Source organism: Rhipicephalus microplus, chromosome 10 (assembly GCF_043290135.1).
Source record: "Rhipicephalus microplus isolate Deutch F79 chromosome 10, USDA_Rmic, whole genome shotgun sequence".
NCBI classification, from domain to species: Eukaryota; Metazoa; Arthropoda; class Arachnida; order Ixodida; family Ixodidae; genus Rhipicephalus; species Rhipicephalus microplus.
The window spans coordinates 60,457,494-60,485,377 of record NC_134709.1 but is presented as its reverse complement, the minus strand read 5'-3'; the positions used below and the strand labels follow the sequence as shown (position 1 = coordinate 60,485,377).

The following is a 27,884-nucleotide window of genomic DNA, read 5'->3' as shown; positions in this document are numbered from 1 at the left end:
GGGGTCTTTAAAATTATGCACTCGAGTGTACTACAATGACGGTGGTGAACAGAGCATCAGCCGCCGATAATCTGATCATCGTCGGGAAGCGCGGTCTTATATACATTACGCGTCGAACTTTCCAGCCTCTGGTCGCGCAAGCTCTGCAATAATCTTGAGTGTTCACGTCTTGTGCTCGATCTTAACAAAACTATTCACTACAAATGTGAAGCCTTTCAAACACTGAGGCGTGATCTGCACCGTGCATCGCTCAACACGCGTGGCATTAAGTTAGATGACGGATCATTCGAAGCATAAAATCCCCCCCCCCCCCAAAAAAAAAACAAGAGGAGCATAATATAGCTATCCTTGTTCACGCTGTGCGCATATTCCTGCCACCTGTCGACCGCAAAAAAACACCCGAATCGCCGCGTCTCCGTACTCCAACTAGTAAAGGTCAAAAGACGCGTTTTCATTCACTTCATTTGACGTTAAAGCACGTGACCCCGAATATCAAGCACCACCACAGACAATGTCGAAGCAGATTATGCACTATCTCACTAAAGAACTTTGATTTGCTATCCCATTCGAGGCTTGTGCATCTTACGCGAGATTTACTCCTTGCCTTTCTTTAGTCGAGTAGAATTCGCATTTGTTGTGATTCGGCTTCGCCTGCCAAGTAGTAACTGTCGGTGGTGCGTAGTCGCCGCTTCAGACATGGCCGAAGGAAGAGGCGATGGAAATGCGGCTTCTGTATCTGAAAGCAGTGATGCGCCATCGACCAGGAGCGTCGCAGGTTCTGACACCGATACATCCATTTCGTTGTACCTCTCGGGGTGAGCTTTTGTGTGAATTTAGAAATTTTCCTTGTATTTGGGGGTGCACGAGGGTCTCTGCGAATGCTGCAGCTAACGCAAGTTTGGATTTTGTCGCGCAGTAACCCATGTATACCTTGGGAGCCGTATTGCTGCTTTGCATAAAGCTTTTTTTTTGGGGGGGGGGGGGCTTTTTACCGGGCACCTAGAGGGGAATTCATAAGATGGGCAGTGCTAGAACCAAAGCACCTAGACCTTGTCATTGTAGCTATGAAATTTTACGGAACCCTAACGAGAAAGACATAAGAAAAGTAGCATTCTCTTGACATTATGCTATTCCCTACTGACAGTGTTCGTATCTTCTGAAGCCCCATTCAACTGCACAATTGAAGCCAGCTTCTGCAAGTGTTACGAATATTACTAAGGCCATGGAAGTCGTATTCCGATGGAGCTTAAATGTTTGAGGCCCGCGTTTTACGTGATGTCGGCGCACGTGAAGGAATTCCAGGGGTTCGAGATTATCCGTTCCGTTCGTGTACGGGGTCTCTAATAATCCGAGACGCTTTGGAACGCTCAGCCCGGCGCTCGTCGTCTAGGCAACAAGTGTCGCTTCCTCTGCCCCGTATAGCATGTCGCTGTGCACCGCTGTTTTACGTTACGTCTGCGCGCTTGCCCAGCGTGAGTAGTTTTTTCTCGTTATCACTCAGCGCGCCTGGGAGTTATTTTCAATGTGTTCATCTGATGAACACATCGGCAATAGTTTTTGACGGAGCGCATTCATTCACACGGGAAAGCGGCGAGGCACGACGTCATAGTAATCTTGACCACATCGACGCACGGACCTCGCATAAACCTTCTAGCGTAGGAACAATGAAAGGGGATAAAATGTAAGGCTGAACAAAACAAACTTGAGAAGTATGTTTTGGCGCTATGTGCTTGACAAGGTACACCATCGCTCTTTATTAAAGGAAACACGCGATCACGTGACCTGCTCTCTACAACGGCTGTCTACTGTCTCTTGCAGCGCTTGTCCAGCGGCCATAACTCGTTGTTTTGTTTGCCAATGAATGACACCAAACCTAACGCCTTTTTTTTCGCTATTGGTTGGTGTTGGCTGTGTAGGCAGCTGTCGCCGAGCGCAGGCCACGCGCTCGTGTGTTTCCTACATAAAAGACGACAGTGTACGTACAGGTGTTCCAAAAGTAAAACGGAGCACGCAAGCTGTAGCCAAGCTACGAAAAAGTGAATGCCGGCGCGCTTGATCAGAGAAGAGGTTATTTATTTTTATACGAAAATGTGCCAGAACATATGATCATCATTTCTGTATGTAAATACAGAATCGCTTCCTTCGTGGAGCGCGCTGGCGTTCACTTTTGAGTAAGTTGGCCACAGCTCGCGCTCACCATTTCACATTTAGAACACCTGTACATCGCGGCAATGCGTACCGGCCTTCTAAGGTATGTTAGGCGGGCAGTCGCGTTCAAACTATTTCAAGGCCTGACGCGGTGAGACAGTGTGAGTTCAGTGTTCATGTATCACCTCCCAAGTTCGCGCGCCCGATCGCCGATCTCTGGAGGCTGTGTTCGTGCCGCTGAAGCGAATTCCGTTAATTTCATAGGCATCTGGAGTTGCGAAAGCTCCGTGACGTAAAAGTTACGCTACTGAAGACTGAAAAATGAAGGTACGGTTCGTCAAAAGCCACGAAAAAAAGGGGCGGGGGGTTATAATGATTCGATGAAACGAGACTGTGCGCACACCTTTAGTTTTAGCTGCCGGTAGAACTTTCAAGAAAGTTGCCTCATTCTGGAGCTCTATGACCAATTTTTCGAAAACGAGTTACAAATATAAATTTAGTATAAAAATTTACGTAACACAAATGTTTACATAATTATATAGATTTACTGCTGTGATTACATAATAACTTTCCAGATATAAAATAATGTCAAACGCAATTAATACAAGAAAGAATAACGAGATGTTAACCATATCGATGCTAAGTCCATCAAGCAGTCCCATATGCAAGAAAGAAAAGTTTAGCACTTGTTATTCATATATTTTCACCACATACCTTGTCCCACATAAAAAAAAAAACGTTTTTAGAGACACTTTCTGAGGAGCAAGTATGTATGCACAACATAGATGGGACAATTTAAAGAAAGTAACGTGGGATTAGGAACCAACAGTCCAAGCACGAACCGACCCGAGCCCGTCGCCTCACATCAGGGACTGACCCTAAGCCCGGAGCTCCAGGCCGGACTTTGGCCCGGGACCACCATAAAAACGGCCGGGGTGGGCTGGGCTTTCGGGTACGCCTTACCAGTGCAGAGCCAGTTCTTTTTTTAATATTTCAATGCCGCTTTTCTATTTCGTGGTAAGCTTGGCGATAAAACTAAATGGCATGGCTAATTTAAGCTTGAATTCTGACTCCTTTTTAAGTACACCCAACGGCAGACCTGTTGACAATCTGTGCGCAAGGTTGTTACCCGAAAGTGTTATGGACAGCGCTTCAGTATGGCAGAGCTTGAGCAATTTCACTGATATAAAAGAAAAGCTATTTCCCGGGATTTCTTTAAAGGCCGGAAAAAAATTCCACGCAGATCGGTATTAATGAACCATTTTGACGGGCCGTTTGATTTCACAGGCCGTTTTGAAGAGCCCTTTACAATGTAACGAAAGACAATTCGTCCTAATGTCCCCAATTAAAGCTTGCCGTAATTGGTCTTAGTTAAGTCATTCAGCGCAATATAAGAAAACTGAAACGAGTGTCATATTACGGCAAGTCATGGGTCGTTTGTCTCGTTTACTTGCGGGTAAACGCTTATAATAAACATTTTGACCTTGTTACGTGAAATATCCTATGTATAACCTGATACCTATTACTGCGATGCACACCATGGCTCTATGACAAGAAGTGTGCTAAACAGAAATTGAAAAGCAGCATGCAAAAGAGGACAATGTCGGTAAAATGTGGCTGGAAGTACATAGTCCGAGATCAATGCAATTGTCTGTCTGCAGGTCTTCGTCATCATCTGACTTGCCGAGCGTTGAACATGACTCTGGCCAGAACACACCTTTCTCTTCCGGTATGTATGCGAATGCTTTCGTCAAATTTAGACCCCGCCACAGTGGTCTAGTGGCTAAGGCACTCGGCTGCTGACCCGCAGGTCGCGGGATCAAATCCCGGCTGTGGCGGCTGCATTTCTGATGGAGGCGGAAATGTTGTAGGCTCGTGTACTCAGATTTGGGTGTACGTTAAAGAACCCCAGGTAGTCGAAATTTCTGGAGCCCTCCACTACGGCGTCTCTCATAATCATATGGTGGTTTTGTGACGTTAAACCCCACAAATCAATCAATTGTGAAATTTAGAGCATTCCTGGCAGCGGAAGTAGCTGAATCCTAAAAAGATCTTTCCTTTGGGAGCATATCCAGAATGTTTTTCTGAGAAAGTGGGGTGGGAGGTGGGTGACAAAGGCGCAGTTGATACAATAAAGCAAGATGGTATTGAGCGTGGATTCTGCACTGCAAAAGATTACCTCACAAATGATTGGCACCGAATCATGAAAGCATCCCGTCAAGACACCTATGCTGTTAAGCAAGCTATACTTAATGACAACGTTTCTTGACAGCACTGTGGAAGCTAGAGAACCGAAGCGCAAGCCATCCACGACACCAAAAAAATAGTACTCATGTTTAGCAGTAATATTCTACTTTTTTTATTGCTGATGTAACTGATGCTTTATTTATTACGATAATCCAACACTTGATAGAAGTCGAAGCTGAAATACAGTAACTGTTGGCTTTGCCAGAAATGGTTTCCGTTTCTTAGACGGCACCACCCTTCCAGCCTGCCAGTTTTCCAAAGTAAAAATGGCGTCCGTGACGTAGTGGGTCAGAGTGCGGCCGCGAACACGCTGTTTATATCTCTGAGGGAAAAAAAAAATCACTCGTGATGTGGTACTAAAATGTACACTGAACCATTGAAGTGTTCCTTTCATTCATATTTTCTTGTATATAGTTTTTTGAACTCGTCAACGATGCGAGCGAAACCGAAACAGGCTGCAAGGTGCCGAACTATTTTGCGGAGCAACACGAATGTATAGAAACTCCGCAGGCGTCGCCCCAGTGTGAAGATAAGTTATCCCCGAGTGTAGCAAAAAACAAAACAAAAAAACTAGGACTCTTGAGTTTTGCCTTCAAACCCAAAACGCGAGAGCGCGATTTGACCACTTGGGCGTCGCTTTTTAAAGTGCTTGCCGGCCTTTGGCTCTAGGTGTAGGCCTCAACCACACCGCGAGGAACTGAACGTGTGTGCGTGTAACATAGGTCGTTTCAACCTATCCGAGAATGCCTATTGCGAGGGTGGTTGCGCAATGGCTTCTTTGTGCATAATCGAAGGACCCACTACGCATTTGTGAAGAATCATTCTGCAGATCCACGTACCTGGAAGTCAACTTTATGCGAAGCACGTAGGTGACCGTGTTGCATTTTTTATTAAGCGACACGTTATGAAATGATGCTAAATAGATGTACAAATGTGGCACGTACAGACTTATTTTGAAGAGTTGCAGAAGTTTATATAACCGGTTGTTTGCACTTGCGCAATGATGTCAACTAGAACATGCGTATTAGCAACACCAGAAGCTGATATGAAGCGCTGATGCTCGCGAGGATGCTGGTCCTGGACACTGCTACATACATTGACTTCAGTGCATGACAACTAACCACAATTTACGTTAACCCGACGTGACAGCTGCATCAAATGAGTACTTATGTGATATTCATAAAATTGGGTAGGCAACACTGCAACGACTATTGACGTTTCACGAACATTAGCGTCTATTTGATACGTAGTCCCGTGACCTGGCGTAGCTCTGTGGTAGAATGCTTGACTGCCACGTAGATTGCTTTGGTTCCATTCCTGCTGGGACCCTGAAATTTATTATTTGCATTCGTCGGGTGGCCAACGCTGCCTAGGTCAGCTTTTGTTTAACACTGACATTTATTATATGCCTTCGTTGGGTCGACGCTATTAATGTCGGGTATTGCTTAGCACTCACGGGTTAAAATTGCCCATGTGTGTCCTTGTAAATCATCTGTAGATACTAAGTGTCAATCACCTGTGGCTCATAGCCGCTTACGAGCGGCACATACCAGCTCGTGGGTGTGTGCCACTGTCTGGCGGGATGTGTTTGACGACGTACACGGCGATATTGTGACATTATTCATGTATTGACCAGTACGTCATATTCGTCAAACCATGTTACCCTCCCATGCTAATTTTGGTTCACGCAAAGTTAAGGGGATGGCCACGAGAGCACCCAAACGTGATAGGCTAGATAGATAGATAGATAGATAGATAGATAGATAGATAGATAGATAGATAGATAGATAGATAGATAGATAGATAGATAGATAGATAGATAGATAGATAGATAGATAGATAGATAGATAGATAGATAGATAGATAGATAGATAGATAGATAGATAGATACGCTCAAAGTCGACGAAGTTCGCTAAGAAATGCTTCGCATTTAAAACAGGCACACCTACGCAGATAATCTTGCTGGTGATCATTGTTTGGTTTTGCTGACAATCAATAAGTATGTCTTACCACTATATCAGGGGCATTTTAGAACACAAGTTCAGCTATTCACATTTTCGGTGCCTCGTTTCTGCCACGCAATATTACCGGTCTTAAAAAGGTATCCTCCCACTGGATGCCATTTATAGTGTTTTTTTTTCTTTTTTTGAAGCGATATCGCCCAATAGTGTGGGTTTTTAATAAAACATCTTCTTGCCGCGCAGGCAGCCAGCATTCATTGCTTACTCTAATCAAATATTTTTTCGTATTTATTTTCTTCTCCTCTCGCTCGATTTTTTTTTGTCATGATCAATTCTGTCTGTTTGCTCATGTTGAACAACGCCGACACCGACGCTAAAATATATGCGAATCAAGCATCTTAACCTTCTCGCTTTCAAAAATCACCAGCTGCCGCTCGAGCAAAGGCATGCATAAGTAAGGAGAAGAAAATTTCACAGATGCCACGTACCTTGGAAATCGACGTTATGCCAAACATGTGACCGTGTTGTAATTTTTTTATTGAGCGGCTTGTCATGAAATGGTGCTAAATATGTGTATAACTGTTTCATGTGCAGACATAGGATGAACCGCTGCCGATGTTTATATAACCAGTGTTTTGAAATTGTGCAGCGATGACAACAGGAAGATCAGTATTAGGACGATCGAGACCAGGGACTGCTTCGAACGAATACGGTTTATTGCAAGAAGTGAAGTAGCGCGCGCTCGCTCCAGGCAGCAGTCTTCTTTCTTCTTCTTCCGGCGTTTGATGATGATATTTTATAGGCTCCCGCCCGCCCAAGTTAAAATGTGATAAGCTCTCGCGGGCTATTTGAAACAACCTTCCATTGGGTATATGTGGTTCACCGATCTTCTTAGAAGCTCTTTTTTGCCTGTGCGAAGGAGACAAGCTCTTGTTATTCCGTCTCGCCCAGGGCAGAGTTTTTCAATCCGGCACATTTTCCAAATTGTTCTTGGAGCCTTGTCCTCAACCAACATGATGTCACCCTGTGAGAGTGGTTTTGCTTGCCGTGTCTTGGCTTTGACCGTAGCTCCTATTTCCTTGATATATTCTTGATGCCATCTTTTCCACCAAGCGCGCACGAGTTTGCATATGCGTCGCCATGAGTCTTCAATGTCACCGTTGTACAGTCTTGTTTGTCCGTCTTGAAGCTGTCGCCGTCCACCTATGATGTCTGCCCTGGCGTTAGTGGCATTGGCTCATCAGGTTCTCCATATACGTAAGTCAATGGTCGATTGTTGAGTGTTTCTTCAACTTCTGCTACAATAGTGCGTAGCTCCTCTACCGAAGCTGTGCTTTTCGATATTATTTTTCGCATCGACGTCTTCAAGCTTCTTATGAGGCGCTCGTAAAATCCTCCCCACTATGGCGCACACTCGGCTACCGTTTTCCACTGAATTTGTTGGCCACTGCAGTAATTCTTTAAGACCTCGTTTTTAATTGTTTTGAGCATTCCGTTCATTTCCTTTCCAGCTTTCATAAATGTTTTGGTGTTGTCCGAGTATATTACTGCTGGTATTCCCCGTTGAGCTGTAAATCGTTGGAATGCTTGTAGAAAACTTGACGATGACAAATCGTTGGTAACTTCCAAGTGTACTCCTCTTGTTACCGCGCAGGTGAATATCAGTACATATTGCTTCACAATCTGGTACTTGTCCTTTGCGTAAAGAGGTCCTGTGAAGTCAACTTCCGTAACTTTGAATGGCTCTGCTTCAGTGACTCTGTCTGCCGGAAGTGGAGGTATGTCTTGAGTCGCCGATCTGGAGTTATGCCTCTTGCAGACAACACATTTGTTTAGAACTCTTTTCACTGCTTGTCTACCCTGCAATATCCAGAACTTAGTTCGAAGTTGCGCTAGCGTCACTTGAACTCCTCCGTGTGATACCATTTTATGCACGTGACGTATTAGCAGTTCCGTGAAATGCTCATCCTTTGGAATTACTATTACGTGCTTGTTGAATTCTTGGCTGCACTGCAATCGTCCTTTCTGTCTGATGATTTCATCGTCATCAAGGTAGACTTCGTGTCTATTAATTTCAAATGATCGATTGTTTGAATACGCCTCACCCTTTGTTTGTCTCAGTGATATTTGGGTCTGTCTTATCCAGTATTTCTCTGTATTTGTTACCTCTTTTCCTGTCAACGGCCCTTTGTGATTTTCCTTTCTTGTGTTTATGAATCTGAACACCCATGCTGTCACTCTCATAAGCCGTCCGTATGATGAATACCTTTCGATTTCCAAGATTGGCGCAATTTCGGCTCTTCCCATGCATTGGTGACATTGTGTTTTATGCTGGTCTTCCACGTCTGCATTTGTGCCAATTATGCTTACTGAGTTCTTTTCCAGTGATGTTATCCATTCGGGACCGTTCCACCATAACTTTGACTTTATCAATGCCTTTGCGACCGTTTTGTTGTACAATCTTGCTCTCGAATTCTTCGACCACTTCATTTTCGGTGTTATCCAAACTATTTCTTGTGATCCCCATTGACTCCAGGCTCCAGAACTTCTGTAGCTCTTGCTGGAGTTCTGTCTCCGCAGCTTCGACCTTCAGAACCATGACTGCTTGATTATGAGTTAGGTTTGTCTTGCTCTGCTCGGACGGCCCTTGCAGTACCCATCCCAGTATAGTTTCTACGGCCATCAGTCTGTCCTCGATTCTTTAAGTTCTACTAGTAAAGAATTCCCAATAATAGTCTGAGCCAATCAGTAGTTCTACAGAATCTGTTGCAGTCGTCTTGGTCCTGTGATCAGCCACTTGCATTTTTAGCTGTTTCATTTCCTCGCTAAGTTTCTTAGTTGGAGTGGGTATACAACTGTGCGAGATAACGTCGACTTGTAACGCTTCAATCACTGTTCTCGTGCTTGTTTCTCGTGATCCTACCGTCACTTGCACCACGTTCATTAGTTTGACCTTTTCGTCTCCTCCAAATGAACCAATCGTCAGCCTTTTCTGTCGCAACACCTTTGCACCTATTTCTTTCGCTAATCCCGCTTCAATAAATGAACGTTGACTTCCGCTGTCTAATAACAAACGGCAATGTCGGCCACATGTTCCTCCTTCTACGCACACTACAGCCGTCTGCAAAAGCAGAACTTATGCTTGATATTTTCGGTTGCGTGTAGCGTAGACGTTGTCGCTTCGGCTTGTGCTGTTGAGACCAGCTCTGCCCTTGTTTTCTGCATCACCGTTCTACACACTGACGTGGCATGTCGTCCCTTGCATTGCTTGCATTTTACTTGGGCCTTGCAAATGCGTGCAGTGTGGTTTGGTCACGTGCATCTGAAGCATGCTCTATTTTCGGTAAGCATAGCTTTCTTTTCATTCATTGGAATGCTCCTACGACAGTTTTCGGTTGCGTGGGTTTTCTGCTTACAGAATAAGCATATTCTGTCCGCTGAACTATAGAAGCTTGAAGTTGTGCGCATCTGTCCGTGGTTCTCTCTTGGTTTTGCAGTTATCCTCTCTTGTTCACGTTGTGTTTCTTCACGAAAAGCCACTTGCTCCCTTAAGAATTACATAAGCCTGTCCAGCTTTTCCTCGCACGCTTTTCCCGTTGCGTTGTTTTGCTCGCCGTTTTCTTAAGCTGAGCTGTTTCTCATAGCCTCTTTTGACTTGAACTGCACTGATAATTCTGGCGGAATGGCTCTTTTCAATAGCGGTGACAACATCGGCGCATAGCTCCCGGTTTTCACTTTTAGTGACTTGAGTGCCAATATGTTAACTTGCACTCTCTGTACTAGCCTATTTAAGTCATCGGTATCTTGAACAGACCTCACTTTCTCCAAACTCAATAGCTCATTCAAGTGCATTTCAATGGAATGTTCTCGATTGCCGAACGTTTTTTGCAGTATTTTGATTGCGTCATCATAATTTTTCTCTGCCGAGTACTGAAGTCCTTCAATACAGGCGCCGCTTTTCCGGTTAGTGATGCTAACAAATAATTGAACTTCTGTCCCTTGTTCATGTTCGGTCTCAGGTGAACTGCCGACTCGTACTGAGACCAAAAGCGGTTCCACTCCAAAGCTTTTCCCCCAAACTTTATCATTTTAAGCTTTGGTAGCTTAACTAGTTCCGTTGCTTCTTGTCCTGTACTTGATGGCGTCACCTGCCTTGTCCTATCGCTTGAATCTGATTGTTCAGGCTGTCGAAGTCTGATTTCTATTGCAGATAAGATCGTCGTTAATTTCATGTCGTACTCTATGACGCTTTTGAATTCAGCTTCGGCATTGTCTTCTGTTAGAAACTTTTCCATTTGCTCGTTCGCGCTCTTGATACTGTCGCTTGTTGCTTTAATCTGCGCCTGCGTTGTAAGCAGCTGCTCCTGGTTAGCTCCATCATTAATTTGCTGCTCGGCTGCGTTAATCAGTCGCGTGATCTGGGAGCGAAGCGCTTTCCTTTTTTTCGTTATAACTTCTTTGCTCATATTGAGGCGGTTAACAATGACTCCTTACTTGTCAATCGTTCGTTCTGATGCTCGTACTGTCCACCGTGGTCTCGTCGCTCGATCCAGGTCGATCCTCTGCTCCTCCGCCGTTTTTCTTCTCTGCTGCTCCATGGCAGGTTGACCTTTCTTGCTGGCGAGGAGGCAGTATCCTGGTTCACGGCACCATTATTAAGACGATCGAGACCAGGGACTGCTTCGAACGAATACGGTTTATTAGAAGTGTAGTAGCGCGCGCTCGCTCCAGGCAGCAGTCTTCTTTCTTCTTCTTCCAGTGTTTGATGATGATATTTTATAATCAGTATTAGCAACACCATAGCGATAAGCTGATATCAAGCGCTGGTGCTCGCGATGATGGTAGCCCTGGACACTGCTACATAAGTCGACTTCACCGGGTGGCACCTAACTGCAGTTGACATTTAGTCGACGTGACATAGTCGGCGCATCATAGGACATTTAGTCGACGTATCATAGGAGTAAACATGTAATGTTTATAAAATTGCATAGCCAGCACTGCAACCACAATGAGCGTTTCACGAACATCAGGATCTAATTGAAAAGCGATTTCGAGAACTGGCGTGGCTATTCGGCAGAGTACTTGATTGCCAACAGCATGCTGGGGTTTGATTCCTGCTGAGACCCGAACGATTCTTTGCATTCGTTGGGTCAACGCTGCCGATGTCAGCTTTTTCTTAACGCTCGCAAGTTAAAATCACCCATGTGCGTTCTTGCCGTTTCTGGGTGGCCACTAGTTGTCAGTCACCTGTGGCGCATACCCGCATACCAGTGGCACGTGCCACTGTCTAGCGCGTAGTGTTCGACAACCTACGTGACGAGATTGCGGTATTATTGATGTCTTGACCAGCGCGTCATATTTGTCGAACCATCTTACGATTATACTGATGCTTTAGCGCGCACACACGAGGACACAGGTGAAGGCGACAAAGGGACCCGCGCAGTGTTCCTTTCGTCTGTGTCCACGTGTGTGCACGCTAATACTTCAGCATGCAGCAAAACCAACTAGCAAGTCTTTCCGTATTACGGCATCTTACCCTCCATTACTAATTTCGGTTCATGCCATGATAAGGGGGTGATTGCGAGAGCATCCAGATAGGCGCATAGATAGATAGATAGATAGATAGATAGATAGATAGATAGATAGATAGATAGATAGATAGATAGATAGATAGATAGATAGATAGATAGATAGATAGATAGTCAAAATTACTTGCGGTACGCAAAGAAATGTTTCGCAATGATTATCGCCAACCACAAATATGGAGATATTAGCGCAGCTTTTTGAAGCGCTGCACCTCTTTCAACTCTGTTAATAGCGAAACTTTTTGGCAAATTGTAGCTTTTTCAGAGAAGAAACTTAACTTTAAATATTGTGGTATGTGCCGCATCAATGGGGTATGTGCAGTCACTCGCCACTGGTTTACTAAAAATGAATGCGACCGCTTGGCCAACAACAAATGGTTACGAAGCGATGGCGCTGACCCGAAGACCCCAGAGATTAGGAAAAGGCAAAGGTGGCTGTGAGAAGACCACCGAAGTGATAGAAGGCCTGCGACAATCACGACGTGCGCATAAATCTATCAGTTCATGTTGTCTACCGGTAGGTCATGTTGTCTACCGGAGCTACGAATGCGGACAGAAGTTCAAGACTGAATACTGTCCGGTCGTCATGACGTCGACGAAGGCAGCAATCGGCGTGTTGAAGTCGAAACCCTTGATTCGAGCGAAGCTCGCCCAGCCGCGGCGGCCTAGTGGCTAAGGCACTTGGCTTTTGACCCGCAGGTCACGGGGTTGAATCCCGCCTGCGGCTGCTGCATTTTAAATGAAGGCGAGAATACTGTATGCCCGTGTGCTCGGATTTGGGTGCATGTTAATGAAACCCTGTGGGTCGAAAGCTCTGGAGCCCTCCAATATAGCGTATCTCATAATCATATGGTGGTTTTTGAACATTAAGCCTCACATGTCCATCAATCAATCGAGCGAAGCTGACCCCGGTAAATCAAAACATACTACAGCAACACACGCCGCATATTTGTAGCGGTGAACAGAACGTCAGCCAAGGGTGAGCTGTGAAGCGGTGAAGAGCGTCGGCAATTACACACGTGCTATTTAGGATTACAGCGTTATCGTTAGGAGCAGTGTAAGATACATAAGCACTCCATGTTCGCGACGCACAGGTATACACAGAACAAGCGCAAACAGTTGTCACAATTCTTATTCATTATTGTGTGAGCAGCAAGCTCCTTTCTTAAACGCGGCCGCGGCAGCAAGCGAAGTGACCTCCGTTACGCTCTTCAACCGCCGTAACTTCAAAGAAAGCCCGAATAACGAGATGAGCGCGCACGCTTATGAGTGACCACACCCCGTGGAGGCGTGCGTGTATAGCAACGCGCGGGGCGACGAACGTTAGAGCTTGCACAACGCGTGTCCTTCGCGCCCTTCCGCTACTGATGATGAAAATACGCCGAAGTTGCCGGACACTGAGGGCCGTTCCCGATGTATAGTGTATATAAATAGTTCGCATCAACAAGTTGAACAACGTATGGTCTGTCCCTCCACGGTGGACTAGTGACTAAGGCTTTCGGCTGCTGACCCGCAAGTTGCGGGATCGAATCCCGGCTGCGGCGTCTGCCTTTACGATGGAGGCAAAAATGCTGTAGGCTCCGTGTGCTCAGATTTGGGTGCACGTTAAGGCACCACAGGTGGTCGAAATTTTTGGAGCCATCCACTACGGCGTGTCTCATAATCATGGTGGTTTCGGGATGTTAAACTCCACATAACATTTAATCAATAAATCAATCTATCCACGTACGGTCGGTGGCCTAGTGGTTTGCACCGTGCGCTGCGGAGCGATGGATTGTAGGTTCGACACCCCGGTGACGTAACTTTTTGCTCCTCTTTCTTGCAATAGTCAGTATATATATTACGTCATATCCGTGACAGAAGTACGTCAGCGGAACCACGATAGACCCTGGCGTGCTGCTTTCGTGTTAATATTAAAAGAAGGAAACACGTGTGGTAATATATCTATACTAAAGCGTTGCGTACACAAATTCCGCTTGTTTCCTCACGTTAATTCTATATTTTTATATTCAATCTGTAATCATATTATGCAGAGTTTTACGTTCTAGAGCTACGATATTAATATGAGGGACACTTAGTAGAGGGCTCTGGAAATTTTGACCATCTGGTGTTCTTCAACGTGCATGACATCGCACAGCACAAGGACCCCTACCATTCCGCCTCCATCGAATTGCGACCATCTCGGCCGGGATCAAACCCACGACTTTCGGGTCAGCTAGCAGCCAAGCACCCTAGCCACTTATTCATCGAGGCGGACTATTTGCCGCATACTGCCTTATATTTCCGTAAAAAACCTTACGGGGACGCAAGGAAGTATCGGGAGAGAATATGAACCATTTCAATGGACAGAACCTCTGTGGGATGAAGAGGCCCTTTGACAGAAAATCTCGCGGGAGATTACGTTTCGACGAGTAGCCTTCTCTTCCTTATTGCAGCAACTTCTTCCTTTTGCAGTGTGTTTGAATACGAAGGTAAAAAGAGAAGTGCTATTTTTCGAAACTCAGGTTTGAAACACAACGAGCCACCAGGATCTATGAAAGATGAAAAAGGTCAACTTGAGGAAGGCTGTCCTATTCAAATGAGTGCAAAGAGCACATCTACTTAACAAAGTTATTTTCCAAAAGATAGTATAGCTAGCTTGATACCACCTGTGGCAGTCACATTTAGACGCAGGCGATAGGCTGGAATTCTGTATACCCAGCGATTTCTATGCACGCGGGAGAACTGCTGATGGTGAAAAGTCAACGAGCCCTCTCCCCTGTTGTGTGCCTTATCATTGCATCGAGGTTTAGAGTGTAAAAATAGATTCAAAAGTCAGTCGCACTGCGGTATACTCTTTTATCACGCAAGGTGGTCACATTGTTACAATGCTCTAAGGAGATGAAGGCACTGAGGAAAAACTGCGAACACAGCTCTGTACTGCGTAGTCTTTGCGGAGCGTTCATTGTTTCTTGTGTCCTCACGTAACCGAGGAGGAGGCACGGGCTGTCACCCAGGCGCCGAGGAAGCAAAACTGTTGGGAGGTGTTTTACAAGAACATATGTTTTAGTTGCATATTTACAAGACTTTCAACAAACTAGGCGTACAGACATCGTGCCTTACATGAGGCACGAGAAGGGCAGTAAAGATAGTATATAGTGCTCCTCTTCCTGCAGCTTCTTCAGTATGCCTAGAGGACTCTCTTTTCAATGGTAGTCGCTCTCGTTTGTCGTCTTCACATGCCGTCTTTATCCTCTCCTCTACGAGTTTCCAGCACGAGAAAATCTCCCCTTCATGTGCGCCAGAATCCTTAATCACCTGTATCAAACGTGGCTTCCGGAGTGTCGTCACCACCCCAACCCTCAGCTTCTCCCAGAAAAGGGCCCCGCCGCGGTGGTCTAGTGGCTAAGGTACTCGGCTGCTGACCCGCAGGTCGCGGGTTTGAATCCCGGCTGCGGCGGCTGCATTTCCGATGGAGGCGGAAATGTTGTAGGCCCGTGTGCTCAGATTTGGGTGCACGTTAAAGAACCCCAGGTGGTCTAAATTTCCGGAGCCCTCCACTACGGCGTCTCTCATAATCATATGGTGGTTTTGGGACGTTAAACCCCACATATCAGTCAATCAATCTCCCAGAAAAGCACTAAAGCTGGTTTTCTCAATTTATTAAACTCCATGGTCAACCCATGCAGACTTCTATTGCTCAAGCTGCCGTGAAGTAGCAACCAATCTACCCCTTTAAGCAAACGTTACCACCAATTGAAAACACTTGGTAGAATCTTAACGTAAAGTTGAAGTTGAAGTTGAAGTTGAAGTTTATTTCAGGCAAAAGCAAAAAAAAAAGAAGTACAATTTGCCTAGGGGACCGGCGAAAAGGCATAAAAGCCTGACAAAGCGCCTGCCCCCTGTAAACCCAAAACCCACCAAAATAACACAGTGCTCAGTGTAAAGTAACGAGTCAATAAGAAATTAAGCATAAATATCTTTCTACATGCAAAACATGTACAGGAAAACATAAATGAGCGAAAATTTGCGCAGGAGATGAAATCTATAAAGCATATGCGTGTCCGACAAATGAAACAAACTGTAGAGGACATAAACAAAGACTAATGTAAGCCATGTAAAATACCTGAAGAAACTTTAAACTTGAATACGAGGTTTCAACAATCAAGAGACAGCAACATCAATAAGGAATATGTTTGATCGATAAATGAAACACAGTTTGGATAACATAAGCAAACCTTAATGTGATATATACAAGAAAATACTTCAGGGAATATGAGAAAAAGATGGTGACGGTGATTACGTTTGTGTAAATAGGAAGTGTTCCTGTATCTTCTTTTTAAAAATGCCATATGAGACTGTATTGTCAATTAGAGGAGCTACAATCGGTTGTTCGTTCAAGAAATGCGAAATTTGATACAATAGTTTTTGTGTGCCGTAATTTGTACGTGGTTTCTCATATGTATACACCCTGTGCCGTAGGTTGTGACTGTGATCTCTCGGGAGATGCCTCTGATAAAACCCTGTGCGATCAGTTCGTACCTGTTTATAAATAAGCATTGCCAATTTTTGTTTCATGACGCTGGTTACCGTAAGTATTTTATGTTCCTTAAAGAGAGGCGCGGTATGATGCCTGAATGACACCCCTGATATTAGTCGTATAGCTTTTTTTTGCAAGATGTGAATTTTGTGAGTGTTTGCTTTAGTCGTATTCCCCCATACAAGAAGACAATAATGGAGATGTGAGTGAACAAGGGAATAATATAGTTGTTTTTTCAACCACTGAGGGAGGAGTTGTCGCAATTTGCAGATTATACCCGTGGATCTGGAAATCTTGGTACGAACGTGGTTGGTGTGTAAGGACCAGTCTAAGTGTTCTTGAAAAATTATCCCAAGAAATTTATGCGCTGTGACACGTTCAATTTTTTGCCCTTCAAATTTTATTGTAGGCTCGCTTGTGATAGCCTTATTGCGTGGGCGGAATAAAACATATTTTGTTTTTTTGGTGTTTAATTCTAATCTATTACACTTAAGCCAGTCGGATAGATGTGTCAGCCACAGGTTTGCGTGTTGTTCAAGGTGACTGAGGGAATTACCGGCGAAGAATATATTGGTGTCATCCGCGTAGAGAACAACATCGGGTGTTAGCGGTATGTTAGGTAGATCATTGATATGAATCAAGAATAGCAAAGGCCCTAAGATTGATCCTTGTGGAACGCCACAAATGATATTACCTACGTTTGATTTAGTGTCGCCGAGACTGGTGTACTGTTGCCGATTGCTTAGATAACTTTTTATAAGTTCTAGAGCCTTTCCTCTAATTCCATATGAAGGGAGTTTCCGTAATAAAATATGGTGCTTAACCGAATCGAACGCTTTTTTGAAGTCGAGAAAAATCCCTATGGTGAGTAATTTATGTTCAAAATTGTCAAGTATTTTTTCTTTATTATCCAGTAGTGCTGTTTCAGTAGATTTTTTCTTTTGGAAGCCATATTGTTGTTGTATTATCACATTTTCTTGCAATAAGTAATTTGAAAGTCTTAGGTTGATAACTTGCTCAAATATTTTAGAGAATATAGGTAATAATGAGATAGGCCTATAGTTATTAAGGTCATTTTTATTACCGCCTTTAAAGATGACAGATACTTTCGCAATCTTTAGCTCATCAGGAAAAATACCTGAACTAAGAATTGTGTTAGCGATATGTGAAAGCGGCTTACTTATGGTATGGGCAACTGCTTTAATAGGCTGGGGTTTTAAGTCATCCACGCCACATGCACAATTATTTTTTAATTTTTGCAACAGTTTGTATATTTCGGATTCGGATGTGGGAAACAAGAAAACAGAGGATGAAATGTTGCTAGTTACATAAGTATGATTGCTTATCTCCCCAGCAGTAGTCCCACAATCGCCAACTCTAAGGAAGTGTTCATTGAACCTATCTGCAAGTGGCGGACCTGAGCATGGTTCACCGTCAATCACAAGCTCCGATACAACCGATTTATCATCTTTGCACATAAGGTCATTGACCTTATGTGCAAAGATGATAAATCGGTAAAGTGAGCACTCACCAGCATTGTACCAGGAAAGAACACGAACCAGATCCCATCGCTGTCACCGGTTAATGCGACCAAAGAGCGGGCACAGGCTGCCACACCGGCACCCGGAAAGGAGAACTCTTGCTTAGAACACACATTTTATTTACGTATTTGCAGGAGTTGCCAAACTTGGCGAACAGACGCGCCGTTTGATGAGATGAGAGGGCCAGCGAAAGCCAGAGAGCTGCAGCTTCGTCCTAAAACTGTGCGCCCTCTCTGGCCTTCGCTGTTAGTGCTCTCTTTGATGTACACGCGGGTCTGTACGCTTCGTTTATAAACTACTGTAACTATGTAATTATAACGTGTATTTCTTTTGTGAGGAATAAGCCTTGCAAGAGTTTTTCACTGGCACCTAGTGGGTGTCTGTACACCCCTTTGGTTACGTCGATCTTGGGTAACACAACGAGATCAAACACGGTGATGTGCCTCAACCAATATGATAACTTGTCGGGTTATTCGGGTCTAAACAACGATATTGTTATTGAAGATGGCGTTCTAGAAGACTCCGGAAATTTCACTCACCCGGGCCTCAAGCATTGTGGTCTTCATCGAAACTGTGAGAGTCGTGGCCGGGATTCAATCCCACGACCTGCGGGAGCCTCGTAATCACTAGGCTCAGGAAATATCAGTTGAATACTCGAATAAACGTGTTTAATTCGGATCAATGAAAGAAACAACACAGCTGGCAAACACTGCTGTTTGCAGAGCAAACCCTGCTAACGCTTCTTCCTTTGCCGTACTTCGTTCAGTTTTCTGCCGGAGCCTCAACATTTGAGGCCCATGTACTGAAATATAGGGTAGGTACAAGAAATCCAGGTTGTTCAAATTTGCAGAACTCTCCTTTACGGTGTGTCTCACTATCACAAGGGGACCTTGGGGCATCATATTCCAAAAATAGTATTATTATTATTATGCCCCCTTCTTTGAGATCCATGTTCTAGTGTGAAGAAGTATCACTGAATATTGGCGTACAGGTACCAACGCTAGCGTATTTTTGAATATAGGTCTGCGCGACAACAGGCCCACTGGCGCCTCACGCCGCATGTCCAGCAGAGGCGGCAGCTGGGATTCACTGCCCAGTACAAGCCGCGCGGGTGCGGAGCAGCTACCAGCCGCAGTACGAAGCGTCTCCAGGTGAGTCATTTGTAGACAGTTGAGCATCAGTGAGTTGGTCCCCAACTCGTTCATGCGGTTCGACAACACTATAGTGTTATCTGGGCTTAGTCTAATCTGAATATGTGCTTTCGTGACAGACACTTTAGGTGCGGTAATGTAATGCTTGCTGGAAGGTGTAATTTGCTGTACCCGCCTCAAAGGTTTGAAGGCTCTCAATTTCAGGGGCTATGTCAGCGCGTGTGAGACACAGGAATATCATTTTATTGAAGCTCACTTAAAATCTGTTCATCAACAACAACAATAATATTAAGACCTGATAATCTTCTCCAACGCTTAATTCGCCATGTCTTATGTACGCAGTTACTTCTCGACTGCTTTAGGAATGGGAAGTCTGTGAAAAATAAGAGAAGCCCTGTGGCCTTGCGCTTCGTTGCTAGTGTCGGCAAGCGGAACGTGAAAAGAAAGTGCGTCCCTTTTTTCTTGCCAAGAAGGTGTCTGTCAGAGTTGTTAGCGAAAAGGACAATGCCTGGCAAAGTTATCGATTAAAAGTTTACACAAATACCCCCATACACATTTTCCGACGTGCCACTTGCTAGTGCGACCTGATAAAGTAGGCCTTTATTGCAATGGCATCACGTAATTTATTCTTTTCAGCCCTAGATTTTTTAATAGGCAAGTAGTTTCTTTTTCTTGTAAGTTTAGCTTTTCTAGCAGTTTAGAATATCAAAAATAATGCATTCTGAGCATCTATCAGTGGATAAGAAAAATGGCGCATGTAATATATATAGGACGACGGAGGTAAGTGCTTCAAACGAAATGTGAATTCCGGTAATGATATTCCTTCGACACTTTTAACACCTGAAATTGTGGTGAAGCTACAACGCCAGCAACTACACATTAGTTACTGTGTCTCAAAGGCCCAAGAGCAATATTTGGTGCTTGAGATACGCAGCTCTTGATTGCACTTTAATGGTCGCTGCCTAAATATGGGACACCCTGTGATATATAATATCATAAAAGCCTGCCGAATGGTTGTTTACTGCAGCGAACTATCCTCACCAATGCCTGCATAAGCAGCCTGATGGAAGGGCACTTCATCGAACTTATCTTCTAGTTCCTGTTGCACCACTCATATGCTGCAGCAAATTATTTCATGTTTATTTCATGTATACACTCTGGCTATTAAATTGTCCTTACAAATTTGAAATAGAGGCCTATTTATCGAAGAGAGCCACACTAAATCCGGAACTTACACAAGTGCTAATGTTCTGGATCAACATGCAATATATTCACAGGTCAGACAAAGACAACCACTAAGGCCTGGTATCCTGTGTTTAAAACATCAAGTTTTTGCATTGATGTGGCCATGAGTAAATGCAGAAAAAGTCACACTTCTTAAATACGCCATTCCACACGTTAGAAACAACACGGAAAAATACAATACCCACCACCAGGATAGCTAGCCAGTAAAACATCAAATTTTTTTATTTAGGTGTTAGTCATCGTTCCTACCTTCCGTCATTTTGCTTTGAACATTGCACAGTTTCAAGAAAAACTATAAAGAAGCACTACTGCCTAGATCTGCACAGGTGTATTGAGGATGCATAAGACACTTCTATGAATTTTTTATTTATATCACAATTGATAGTGACTATTCTTCATGTCCTTTTGATGAGACACCTGCACACACCTCCGAAAACTTTTTTTCGTGTTCTTGATGATTTATTAGTGTTTGCTTTTTTCGGGCTTTTTAGATCATTCCTACCTACTTTATCATTACGTATATCCCGAACCTTGGTAACCGTCATTCTTGCCGTAATTTTAATAAGGGTACCTGTTTTGAGAAAGTGAGTTCGAGATGACTTCAGGAGCGTCTACGGCCAGCTTATACACGCACACTATATTATTAAGCCGCATCCCTGCGCTCTATGACCACAATTTGAACTTTGACCAATTTACGTGACACACTATCGTCCCTAAGTTGTTATAGCGAACACTCTAATACCACCTGTCTCCCAAGGCCATCTATCGCGTCGCAACGGCCATGAGACATACCAGGGCGAAAGTGGTACAGTTACTACGCGACGTCTCATGTTCTTCACTACGTGATGTATGCAGCTGTCAAGTCCAATGTAATGTACCAAGGTGCTTTAAAGCGTGAACAAACGCACATGCTACTCTTCTTACCTTATACCACCGTTTCCAGCAGCCCGGTGACATCCCGTGCCTCTGTCGGTGGTGTGACAAGCAAGAGATCCTGTTTAGCGAACAAAAGACCTTCTTAGTGTTGTAGAAGGTGTGCCACTCTCCTAATCCTCCTGCTCACTCTGCCAGGAGGAGATCTTGGTGAAGGGTATACAGGCGAGCCCATGAACAGGGTGTAGCTAAAAAATGGGTGTAGCTGGGTGTAACCATCAAATGCGCGTATCGTCAGTGACTCATGGACAAATACACCTCTGGATATGTTTACAAGAACATTTGCAGTAAGGCTTGACTTTTAAGGATCGCTAACACCGAATTTGGGAACCCAGGATGTTTGTGTTGTTTGATATCTTTGTATGCGGGGCCACCTGTGGCCGATTATTAGTGGCAACCATTGCAAAGACGATATTTTATATTTGGTTTTAAAGTAAGGATGCGTGTTCCTCCGAGCATTCAGGCACAGTTGACATTTGCTGTGGCTTCACGTAAACCGAGGATGCCCTTGTGACGTTGCGGAGGCTACGAACGATTGCGGGGTGCGCACAATTCCCCGACCGGCACCAGACGGGGACTATTGTTCATCACGCCTCTAACTCTGTTGTCGCTCTCAAGGCTGCTCTCCAGGTGGTTTCAACTGCTTACGTTAGGAATGCTTTTCTGTTGTTTGAGGGCTAGACTGTTTGAGGTAGAGCTTACTAAGGCACGTGACAAGTCACCCCGAAAAAGTAGACACAGACCCAAGAGTTGGTGGGCCGAGGAAGTTAAGAGAGCCATATCAAAACGCCAGGAAGCCTCTAGGCAGCGAGGAGGCAACACGGACATGGTAGGGTACACAGACATGCTAAGCAGCGGGGTAAACAGACGGATGATGCTGAAACAAAATGGGACATATTTCTACACTGTAGAAGAGAAGCATCGCTTCTGATCGATAAAACATTGGAAGAAATCGGGCTCAGTGGCGGGCAGAAGTACATAAAAAGGACAGAAAGGCAGCTACAGAATTTTGGAACCATCTAAAATTACCTAATAATGGGACAAGTCTAGAGAAGAGGTTTATAACTACAACTCAAGGTGTTATACTCGAAGGGGACGAAGCGATTGAATATATAAGAACATTGATGACAAAAAAAATCAACAAGGAAGTGTCTTATGCACCTTAATAGACAAGGATGGATCAAGTGGCGCAGTGGCTACATTTTTATGACGAGAGTGGGAAAGGCCTGAGAGGAGGGTTCCTAGTAGTACGTTAACAAGCCCTGACGGTACCCCAATTATGCTGATGAAGGAATTACTACCCAAGTCTAAGCAGACTTTCAGAGAGGCAGCGAGGAAAGCAATAATCGTTGGTGAAGTCCCTGATGAAGGGAAACTTAGCAGGATGAGCATGATTTATAAAGGGGGACAAAGCTGACACAAACAACTACCGGCCTATAACAGTGACATCAGTGGTGTACAGGCTGGTGACGAAGATTATAAAGGAAAGACTGCAGGCATGAATAAAGGATGAGGGGGTGCTGGGGGAACTGCAGAAAAGGTTTTGGAAATAAAGGAGGTTGGAAGACAATCTGTTCTTACTGACGACGTGCATCGAAATAGCAGAAAAGGAACACAGGCCCCTGCGGCTGGCATTTTTGGATATATGATGGGAGCTTACGAGAGCATGGTTCGAAAGGACCTGTGGGGAAAACTGAATACACTATGTGTGCAAGATGGGGTCATTAGTATTTCAAAGAATATCTATAAAAGTAGAAGACAGTTATAAAATGAGAAAAGCGGGTATCCAAGCTCGCATAGATTAAACGGGGGCTTAGGCAGGGGTATCGTCTGTCACCCTTGTTATTCAAGATGTACCTACAAGTATTAGAGGCCAAATTAGAGGGGTGTGGACTTGGATTCAGCCTGTCTTTCGTCAAACAGGGAAAACTCATTGAACAGGCACTACCAGCATTGATGTACGCAGATGATATAGAGCTGATGGTGGACAAGGAAGATTTGCAGAGATTGTGGTAATGAGGGATATAGGTTAGATTTGAGATTCAGTACAGAAAAATCAGCAGTCATGATTTTTTTTAAATAATGAAGGTAGTGAGCTTAGGACACAGGAGGTCATGCTAGAGAGAACAGGTAAATACAAATATCTTGACGTATGGATAAGCAAAGGGACTGAGTACGTAAGGGAACACGAAATACACGTAATGATTAAAGGTTCCAGGAATGCAGTGGTGATGAAATATAGGGCACTGTGGAATTGCAATAGGTATGATGCGGTGAAAGGAATATGGAAAGGGGTCATGGTTTCTGGTCTGACTTTCGGCAATGCAGTCTTGTGCGTGAGATCAGAGGTTCAAGTAAGGTTAGACATTAAGCAACGTGGAATAGGTAGGCTTGCTTTAGGAGCTCACGGTAATACACCAAATCAGGGAGTACACTCTTAAAAAAAGTTAGTGAAAAGGTAGCAACTGCAGGCTAATAAGTAGCAACTGCAGCGGTTACTACCTTTCTTTAATCGTTACTACCCTTTTGCTATCTGTTTACTACCTACGTTAGTAAACAGTTACTACATGCAACCATTACTAACTTTTTGCGACCTCTTTACTACTTACGTTGGTAAACAGTAACTGAAATGAAAGAGGTAGTAACTGCCGCCGTTACTAACTTTCTTGCCCTGTTACTACCTCTTTGCTCCCTGGCTTTTGACTATCTATTCCAATATAGTGTGTGAATGCGATTCTGGTAATATATGAGAGGGATCGTCTCGACGTATAATCGTTACACAGAAAAATGACGCATAAGGTATCCATAGATCAAGAAAATACATTTTGTTTTAAATTACGCCACCGAGATATGTAAACGTCATTCGATATTGTCGAAACGAAGAAGTACAAGTTAACGAACCATAAGCAAGAGCTACACGTGTTGTAATAGACAATCACAACAAACTTAGTGAATTACAGCCCATATTAACAAGACCAGCAGATCAAAATAACCAGGCGGTCACAATTAGCCTCGAGAACAGTCACAATTTATCCACTGCGGCGTGTCTCCAAATATTGTTATTGTTTTGGCGCGTCAAACACCCTAGACGATTATTACCTTTTAAAAGCAGATACATTAGTCGTGTAAAGCATTCAAATGCACCGAGAATGAGTTCGGTACATTGCTCCGGCCACTGTACATAATGCCTTTTTGTGGCCATATTATAATGAATAAATATGAGATATGATTTTTATAAGCAAGGCTGCTTAAAAGCCTTGTGCTTCGTCAATAAACACATGTAACCAAGTAGTATATTATAGTGCTATAGGTTTTTATTTGTTAAAATTCATCCTAAAACGCAAGTGCTCTCCTCTGCCAGACATGCCCCTGTTAAGTAGGGGCTATATATACCCCACGCTTACTGCTTGCTACATGTATACGTAAAAATTGTGAACTTTTTCGGTCTATGCTTTCTGCGCATTCATGGTACACCCTACTTCTTACGCGAATTTGTCTAGTTGTAAGACATTGATTAGCCAACATTAGCAGTGGAGAAATAATATGCCAAAATGAATGAACTACGTAGTATAGGTTACTACTTTTTTTCTTGAATCCTTTAAAAGTTACTACCAATGGGTGGTGACGGCTAGGGTAGTAACAGTTACTAACTGCTGGTAGTAACCGCAGAGGTAGTGACTGTTACCACCCTCGCCGTTACTAACTGCGCTTACTACCAGGGTTGTAACATATGTGACAAAACCATTACGACCCCAAAGTTAGCAAGTACTACCACCTTTTTTCTAAGAGTGTATAGGTGATATGGGATGACCATCATTTGAGGGCAGCGAACTAGCAGCGTGATAAAATTTGTGAAGCGATTGAGAGAAATTGGGGAGGAGCGTTCGGCTGGGAAGGTTTTGAGCTACTTGTACATGACGAATGTCGATACAAAATGGAGGAAGTGAACCAGAAAATTGACGGGTAAATACTTAGAAAAGAGCAGAGGGCCAGACCAAGAATAACTATCGGTTAAGAAGAAGGTAATGTACACGGAGACCAACATGTGGTGAATAGGCATGATTAATAAGTCGGCAATACAGATCTGTCCAACTTATAAGCAGGAAATTGCCAAGAAAAGGACCATTAATAGTTCTCGGGGTAGTTCTCTACTGTTTGAGGCCAGGACGGGAGTATTGCGAACCAAGACATATCGGGCAGAATACGAAGGGGTAGACACGGTATGCAGTGCGTGTGGAGAGGAAGAAGAAACTGCTGAACACTTGATAATGTTTTGTGAAAAGCTTCACCCTATAGCTCAGGATCATGGCGCCCAGTTTTTTAAAGCACTGGGGTTTAGTGACAGGGAGGGCAAAATAGACTTTAAGCGGGTTGAAATAACTAGAAGAAAATTATTTGATTGGTGGCTACAATCAAGGCACGAGTGAAAATTAAATCTTTCACTGCAAAGTAGAAGTTCCCAACTTCACCATTTAAAGCAAAAAAAGAGATAAATCTAAGTCTTATTCACTAAGGCTTGCGGCTAGGTGACGATATATCAATCGTCCGATAAAAGGTACAGCCATATGAATCAATCCATGCAATCCATCCATCCAGTGGGACAGCTCAAAGCCCCCACATGATTTAATTTTTCACCATCCGCGGGGTCCCCTATTTGAAAACGTGTTTCAGCGTCACCGAAGTTTGAACGCAAGTAGACTCAGGCACTGCTCTACGAAGGCGCTAGTTTCTTATGGTAATTAGGCGGGTGTTTCAATGTCGCGCAAAATTGTATTGAATAAATTCCGCTAGGAATAAGTAATTGATGCGTTAGAGCATTTACGATGCAATTTCGGCATTGACAGACGCAAAGCTACAAATTACTGTGAAAAGCTCGCAAAGAAAGCTTTCGCTGTCATGGGTACTTGTAAGGAATCAGTATCACATTCAAATCAGACATATATACTTTTCGCTCGTGCTGACTTAAGTTCACAATATTTAAACATCCACCCCTTTTTCTTGGCTCTCCCTCAGCTCTCATGGAAACACCAAGGACTCATCAAGTGAGCAGCAACGAAGACAAAGCCATGATGTACGCTGGGAGTGTCACTTTTGCCTGGAGACTTTTACGTGTGAAGAGGACTTTAACGAACACACCAACAAAAACATTGCCAATGAAAGACATCTTTGTTCCGAATGCGATTTGTGGATTCGAGGTCCTTCCCAGTATCAAAATCATTGCCGAATGCACACCGTTGAGAAAAAATATCGGTGTGATGCGTGCGGGCGTTCATTTCTTCGGGAATACAACCTCCGTAGGCACCAATTTAATGTGCACAAAAAGGAGGCGGGTCATAAATGTGAAGTTTGCGGACGTAGTTTTTTTGAAGAGAGCAACCTGAATTTGCATAAGCTTGCTCATACGGAGACAAAATGTTTCCGTTGCCAACACTGTGGGCGTGTGTACAAGTATAGGCACAATCTAAGGCAGCACATTAAAGCACGGCACGAAGCTGCTAAGCCTGACGCAAGCGCTTCAAAGAAATCATCCGAGACAGAAGATTGAGGACGTCTCTATGGGCCTATGGCGGATATTTCCATTGCACATGTTACCAGCGAGCCACCACGTTTTTTTTTTCACAATTCAACCCTTGTCGACATGGTACTCTTCATACTAATAAACAGAATTCTGACAAACGCAAATGAGCTCGATCTAACCCCATTCAGACCTGTCCTAGAGCGCTAAAATACCCGCTTACTCTCGATATCTTATAGCTGCCGCTATTGTAATGGTGTTACGGTGCTCGGCGTGTGTCTGCTACGGGCCGTGGTGGTCGCATTTTCGATAGAGGCGAAAAATTTAGTGAGCCGTGCACAAATATTACTGCATGGTAAAAAAAGACAAAATGGTTACGTGGAATCAGAATGCGAAAGACAGGATTGATTGGCGAGTCATGGGAGAAGCCTTTTCCCTGCAGTGGGCGTTGTCAGGCTGCTGCTGCTAATGATGATTATGATGATACAACCCCGACACTAACCACTATGCTCGCTGTAGAGGCATTCTCGATACGCTTTGCAGTGGCTGATGCACGCAGGAAGGGAAGGTAGGAGAGGGAATGCCCAGCCGGCGCGCTATACGTGAAAAGTGTGGGGGAAATGACATCATGGCGGCCATATTCACTGGGCACAATGGCGGCGTTGCTGTGGTTACGTGTTTCGCAGTGGAGCTGGTCTAGCAATAAGCGACCGCGGCTGGCGGCGGCATGTGTGCCTCCCCAGGTCTCGTGCTGAGCCGTGGCGGGCAATATCCGTGCTCTGCGCCGCGTTATTGGTTACGCAGGGTTCTCCTGGCAGTTACTGTACTCTTAGCAACGTTTACAAATCCTTTTGTCCATCACGGAGCTTCAATAGTGCGTAGAACGAGTGCATATCCATGTGTCGTGCGGTGGATGACGTGGATGAAGCAAGTATAGTGTTCAGCGATATTGCGTTGGGCACCATGACCAAGCGGAACGACGACGAACGCCTTGCAGGTCAGTGACGGTTGAGCAGTGCTCCTGCTTGTGACAACGGAC

General features: G+C 44.3%; 1 protein-coding gene across 1 annotated transcript; it reads left to right on the top strand.

Annotated features, from left to right (window-relative positions):
- The first annotated feature begins 553 nt into the window (after window positions 1–553).
- On the top strand, window positions 554–27,249 carry LOC119180893 (uncharacterized). Its single transcript, XM_037432031.2, has 4 exons — window positions 554–815; window positions 3,810–3,877; window positions 19,023–19,152; window positions 26,344–27,249. Exons 1-4 carry the CDS (start codon window positions 697–699, stop codon window positions 26,873–26,875), a joined length of 849 nt encoding a protein of 282 aa, XP_037287928.2. The 5' UTR covers window positions 554–696; the 3' UTR covers window positions 26,876–27,249.
- Window positions 27,250–27,884: the final 635 nt, after the last annotated feature.